General features: G+C 35.3%; 1 protein-coding gene across 1 annotated transcript; it reads right to left on the minus strand.

Annotated features, from left to right (window-relative positions):
* Positions 1 to 5,121: 5,121 nt before the first annotated feature.
* LOC112528064 (root allergen protein-like) lies at positions 5,122 to 5,988 on the minus strand. Its single transcript, XM_025138968.1, has 2 exons — positions 5,730 to 5,988; positions 5,122 to 5,597 (listed from the first exon to the last, which is right to left on the minus strand). The coding sequence occupies exons 1-2, from the start codon at positions 5,908 to 5,910 to the stop codon at positions 5,302 to 5,304; spliced, it is 477 nt and encodes a 158-aa protein (XP_024994736.1). The 5' UTR covers positions 5,911 to 5,988; the 3' UTR covers positions 5,122 to 5,301.
* Positions 5,989 to 6,690: the final 702 nt, after the last annotated feature.

Raw genomic sequence — 6,690 nt, forward strand, 5'->3', positions numbered from 1 at the left:
GGTCCAACATGGACACTTAACAATATAAGGGATTTTCTACCCATCGCCTCTAGTCCTTCTAACCACCGCTTCTGGTCCAACATGGACACTTAACAATATAATGGATTTTCTACCCATCGCCTCTGGTCCTTCTAACCAGTGCTTCTGGTTGGTCTAGGGCAATGGATATYCATAATTTATGCAACACACACAAAATCATGCTTTTCACAACAATTTCTTACCTGGAGCATACTTTTAGTACAACTGATTAAGTCCTATTATACGTAAATTAAACATAGGTGATCAGTCTTTGTTTAATCGACATATGATAACGTGACTCGCTTTGCATAAATATGTATTTAAATCACTTGAAAACCGTTTTGAAAATATTTGGTTATAGTTTTGTGGTTTTTAAGGAAAAACCGGCGTTCTCTATAACTGAGGCTCTGATAACTAATCTGTCACACCCCGTTAAAGCGGAAACACGAGGTGTAACAGGTAAGCGAGTCACAACAGCAGATAATAAATAATACCATTCAAGTTTCACAAAAATAAATCAAGTTTAACTTCCATAACCAAATTGGGATAGAATACTTCTTTACAAAAACTTCAAATGTGAACTTAATCGGTATCGCCACAAGTATGCTCCCAAAAACTTCACTTCTTACTTATTTCCTGAAAAGCATGAAATATAAAACAAGGTCAACTACAAAGAGTTAGTGAGCTCACGGGTTTTCATATGCACAAAACATTACAATGCATAAATAATTTCTTGCAAACCTATACATATCTTTTGCACTTAATAAATGTAAATCTACCACGACGTTTAAAACTTGAGACGCTACTGAGCCTTTCCTAACCAATGTGCCCCATTATTTTATGAACGACCATAAGTAGCCCGTACACTCACTTAGGTCCCACGGTTCGTAGTAGTACTAATTCAGCGGTGGTCCAAATTCCACATGATTAGACTAAGAAAACATAGGTAATGTGCACACCTTTCTGGGTGGGACTGTCAACACAATAGCGGCTATCCACAATTACCACGGCCCGKGRACATGYCCGAGTTAACAAGTAGCGTTTACGGAYGGGGACTTTATTTGGAAACATACTCCCAAGTACATCAATTTAGCATTTATATCATAGTGCAAAACAGTCAATATTTCATGACATAAACAAATTTTTGACTAAACAGTTCTTTAGTCCAGGTATAAACAATCGTTGACTAAACAATTCTTTAGTCCAGGTATAAACAATCTTTGACTAAACAGTTCTTTAGTCCAGGTAATAACAATCTTTGACTAAACAGTTCTTTAGTCCAACAATTTTATAAATAACAGTATAGTTTGCATAACTTCGTGCTTTTCCCCCAATTTAAATAAACAAAAGCATTAAAAGTGGGGCCGTGAAAACTCACTGGTTTGATGATGAATATCCAAGGAGATGACGTTTGAAGCGCTCAACGTCCGCCCTAACCTTCCTAAACAGTCTGAATCGAATAGCTAGATCGCCTAACGAGTCCCGATAAAGATAAAGTCAAATTATTTCTTATGTAATGTGAACGGTTTTTATGGATTAAAATTGATACTCTTATTAATTGTTTTAAAAATAGACCAAAAATTATATATTTCAAAATCAATGTCCTTTGCAAAAAAGCTGCTATATGGACAGATATAAATTCTGTTTTTGGTATTTTTGGTCTCACGAATCATCGCAAAAAGGAACCTTCCAAAAGTCATTTTATGTCCAACTTTTTATATCATCCAAAATAATGAGTTAGACAGACTTTTTCCCAAATATCAAGAGTTTTGAATGGGTTTAAGACACTCATTAATACCCTACAACCCTGAGTGACACAGCCCCCAAAACATATTGCACACTCTTCGAGTGACGGCCATTTGGGGGGTTTGAACTCTTCATTTTTCAAAGATTTTAACTCTATTTTTAAGCTAACAAATAAGGCTAATCTCCAGAAAAGGATTACCCAATTCCACTGAGTTTTGAGGAAGATAAAACCGATTTGAGATGCATGCAAGATTCTGCCTGATTTCAAAATACATCTTTTCATGATTAGATTCGACATGCATTGGGTTTTCTCCTAMTTTCTTAGAGTTCAAAGTTCGTGGTTCATAGATTACCATCATTTGAAGACATTTTCATGTCTTGGATATACAATCTCCCCTTTTGAAATCCCCAGAAACTTTATTTACAAGAACAAGAAGTAGGAATAGAATAATTAGGGATTTTTGGTATTTAAAATAGGTAAGATAACTAGTATAATACATTTTTCTTGAAATCTTGAATATCCTTCAAGATTGACAGATTTTCTAAAGGTTCTTGAAGATGGAATCGGCTGGAGGGGGTTTGATTTAGAGAGAGAGAGATTAGAGAGGGGGAAAGGTTTAAGCAAAATGAGAATTGGAAATGAGAGTTTCAAAGGATGTGGGGTATTTATATATGAATTTTAAAAAAGATAATGGGCTGGCTTTTAAAGGCCCAAACCCACTAAAAGCTTTTATTTTTCTTTTAAACATAAATAAGTCCAATTAATTTATAATCAAAATACAATTTGCCAAACATTATTATATACAAAAAATGACAATATTAACACAAAGCTCCATCTTTTGATAAAATTATTTGGACATTCAAATGAGACTTTCATATTTTAATTTAGATGTTAATAATATCAACTTTATTTCATTTGGAACATTTTTAATATATTTGGCATCACACAAGTTAACTTTATCAGTTACCCGACAAAGCAAGGCTCTCTTAACCTATAATTTGGGAACTAAGCTAGATGAATTTTAATCATCATGACTAGATTCTAATAAAATAATATTCTAAATATAGAATCCCTATAAAGGAGCTAACCTGAAGCTCAAAAATGACGAATGTCACATAAATATGCTTATATCATGACACTTTGATCTTCTTCTTACTTTTATTCCCGATTCATTCAATGATTGAAATACCTAGAGGGCTCAAAGAACAAAGATATCTACTCATGATACTCAATGACAACGGTTTGATTCTAGGGGACTTCTTTTAGTTCTCATATTTCAATATTCAAAATCTAGGTGTCATGCCTGAATATATCATAATACGACTGGTTTAGTTGTTTTTGGTTTATCGGTTATCAACAACATCCAAAGATTGCAATCAAAGTATCACTAGAAGTTATTTTTTCATCGAGTTCTAAAAGTAGAGCACGAGTGCAGTGGCGGGACAACAACCACCACTCAGCATCAGGTGAGGTAGTAACCTATTCTCTTTTAACTTCTTTTTGTTTCTCATGTTCCGGACTTTGATGAAAGTTAAAATCTTCAAAAATTTATACCAGCCCTTTTTTTATATGGGACTACAGGTTGAACAAAAACTCTCAATCTTACAAGAAACACACATGATTCGTGATTGTTAAATGGTCTTTTTGGGGATAGAGGAACTTGAACCGACCCCCTTTGCACTACAAAAATGCAGAATATCAGCGAGGGAAAAATCCCTCACAAATCCGTCGCTGAAAGGGCAATCCGTCGCTGATCCGTCGCTGATTCTCCGTCGGTCAAATAGTCGTAGGTGATGCTATCAGCGATAGATATCAGCAACGAATTTGCGATGGACACTTTCAACGACGGATCAGCGAGGAAAGTATTTAGCGATGGATCAGCGAGGGATCTGCGACGAAAAATTTTAGCAACAGATCTACGACGGATCTTTCAGCGACGGATCTGCGACGGAAGTTTCAGCGACGGATCTGCGACGGAAGTTTCAGCGACGGATTTGCGAGGGAACTTTCAGCGACGGATTTGCGAGGGAATTATCAGCGACGGATTTGCGAGGGAACTTTCAGCGACGGATTTGCGACGAAACTTTCAGCGACATATCTGCGAGGGAATTTCAAGGACTTTCAGCGATGGATTTTCCCTCACTAATCCGTCGCTAATTTGTATAAATTTAAAAAATAATTTTTTGAAATTGCAAAAATCCTGTCTTTATTTATAAAAAAACCTGAAAATAATAATATAACAAACCAAATGTGCATGTGTTATAAGTATATATACCCATCAGCTCGTGTTATTTGGTTTAATGAGCCTTAATGGGTTTTATTTAGTTTTAGTGGGCTTAATCAGCTTTATTAACTAATTTTTGTAATACTCTAATAAATGATAAATAATTAACAAAATTTAAGTAATTAAATTTGTAGTTATAAAAAAAAGCGAAAATCAGATTCCCTCGCTGATCCCTCACATATCAGTGAGGGATTAGCGAGGGATTGAGTTTTTTTGGCAATTCCCTTGCTGATCCCTCGCTGATTTGCGAGGGATCAGCGAGGGAATTTGCAGAAGAAATTTCCCTCACAAATCAGCAAGGGATCAGCGAGGGAATGAGTTTCTTTGGCAATTCCCTCGCTGATCCCTCGCTGATCTGTGAGGGATCTGCGAGGGAATTTGCAGAAGAAATTTCCCTCGCAAATCAGCGAGGGAAATGCCAAAAAACTCATTCCCTCACTGATCTCTCGCAGATCAGCGAGGGATCAGCGAGTTTTGGCAATTCTCTCGCTGATCTGCGAGGGATCAGCGAGGGAATTTGCAGAAGAACGAGGGATCAGCGAGGGAATGAGTTTTTGGACAATTCCCTCGCTGATCCCTCACTGATTTGCGAGGGATATTTTCCCTTGCTGATGTTCGTCGCTGATACCTGGTTTTCCAGTAGTGTTGTGAGGAGGCACCCTTTCTCCAGAAGTTACAGGGCTATTTTGCCATTCGAAAACTTTAACTCCTAATTGGCTGCAATGTGTATATATGTTACCTCTCAAAAGCTTTTAGGACTTTGGGATTACTTAGACATTTATCCATCCGCCAATCATTTATTTTCTAGCTTTTACAAAACTTGCAATTTAGCATTCTTTTTGTTTATCAACCTATTTTATAGAAACTTCCATAATCGACTACGAACATGTCATTTTCCACAACTTAGAATATGGTAGTTGCATATATAACGAAGGTCAACTTTTGAATTCAATTTAGCTTAGTGAGTAGGTGTTGGCAAAATTAATAAAGGTTATAACAGTGACATCTAACCAATTAAAAGTAATCTTCTACGTTATAATAATAAACAAAACAAATCGACCAACAAAACAACTTTTAGCAAAAAATTAATCCAAAGTTGCTCATCATATTTGATTGTAACAGATGGGAACATAGTACAACAATTAGATAACGAGAATCTTGTTCATTATTTTAAACCACATTAAAAACGGGAAACATAAAACATGATACCGAGAGGATTTGAAACCATGATAAAAATGTTGACGGAGATGAATCAATAATTTTCGGGATGGGCAACACCATAAGCCTCAATAGCCTTGAAGGTTTTCTCATATATCTCTTTTTCAATTTTAAGAACCTCTTCAGATGGCTTATCATTCCCTTTGCAGTTGTAAATGATTGTTTGCTTGAATATGCTTCCTCCGTCAGCAGAAGGTACGATCGTAATTTGATTTGTGATGGAGTCTAATATGCCCATCAAGTTGTCACCTTCAAAGAATGAGTAGGTATAGCTGAAGTTGTTTGCATCAATAGCATCCACCTTATATTTCCCGCTTGTAAATGGGACGGCTGTAGTGGGTAAATCATGTTTACAAAGAAAACGTAATTAGTACAAACTGACAATGATCATTGGCTTCGCAAAAATATAGCTATTTGGATAATGATGAAATAGAACCACTATCTAATGTTATAGTTTCTTACCATCACCAAAAGTGAAGATCTTTATGGTTCCGACACCTCCGTTGCCTTCGCTCGTCTCGATAGCCTTGAATACTTCAGGGTTTACTTTAGGTGCAATGGTGTCAAAATCACTGAACACCTTGAAAACCTTTTCGGCAGAAAATGATGAAGGAATCTCAATATTGATGCTAACTGAAGTCATGATTTACGAATCACAAAAAAGATAGGAAATAAAAGGACGATTTGTTTTTCTAGAGAGAAAGGATGCTTTTGTTGGTATGAAATGTGAATGAAGTGCATGATATTTATAGGCCAATGGAATTGGAAATAAAGCCATCAATTATGACTGATTGCTCATTGGGATAAATAACTTGAATATTATATATTTGGTTGCAATGACATGTGAATAATCTTTGTTTGTTTATTTCCATCGTGCCATGTGCTAGAAAACTAGAATAATATATGTTCATTTTAATATTTTTATCTAACCATATAATATGTATTATACAAAACATTTTATTTTAAAAAAACTATGATAATAAATTTATACTGAACAAATTATATAAAATCGTAATCTCTAAAATAAAATTTGGATTTCAATTTTAGTAATAAATAACATTAAGTTTTCATTAAGAGTTTAAAACAAAAACTCTTGCACTACTACGTTATATGGGTTTGGTACACACTTAGTTTTCTAATTTGATTGATTTACAAGTATTCAACGTTTTGTCAAAAAAATTTGATTGAATATTTTACAAGATAAACGCATTCATTTATTCAAATATCAACCCAAGCCTAAACCAAAAAACAACAAAACAATCATCCACCAAACACCTCCTATAGAAAGGCCTACCCATCAAACCTACAACCCTCATGCCATTCTGGCCATGACGTTTTGAAACCCTTGTCCTGTTTGGAGATTCATTAAAATGGCCAGAGTTTAGTCGTGAAAGGACGATTGATTTGGTGGTTAGGCCCACTA

This window comes from Cynara cardunculus (assembly GCF_001531365.2).
Source record: "Cynara cardunculus var. scolymus isolate 2C chromosome LG 15, CcrdV1, whole genome shotgun sequence".
Classification (NCBI taxonomy): Eukaryota; Viridiplantae; Streptophyta; class Magnoliopsida; order Asterales; family Asteraceae; genus Cynara; species Cynara cardunculus.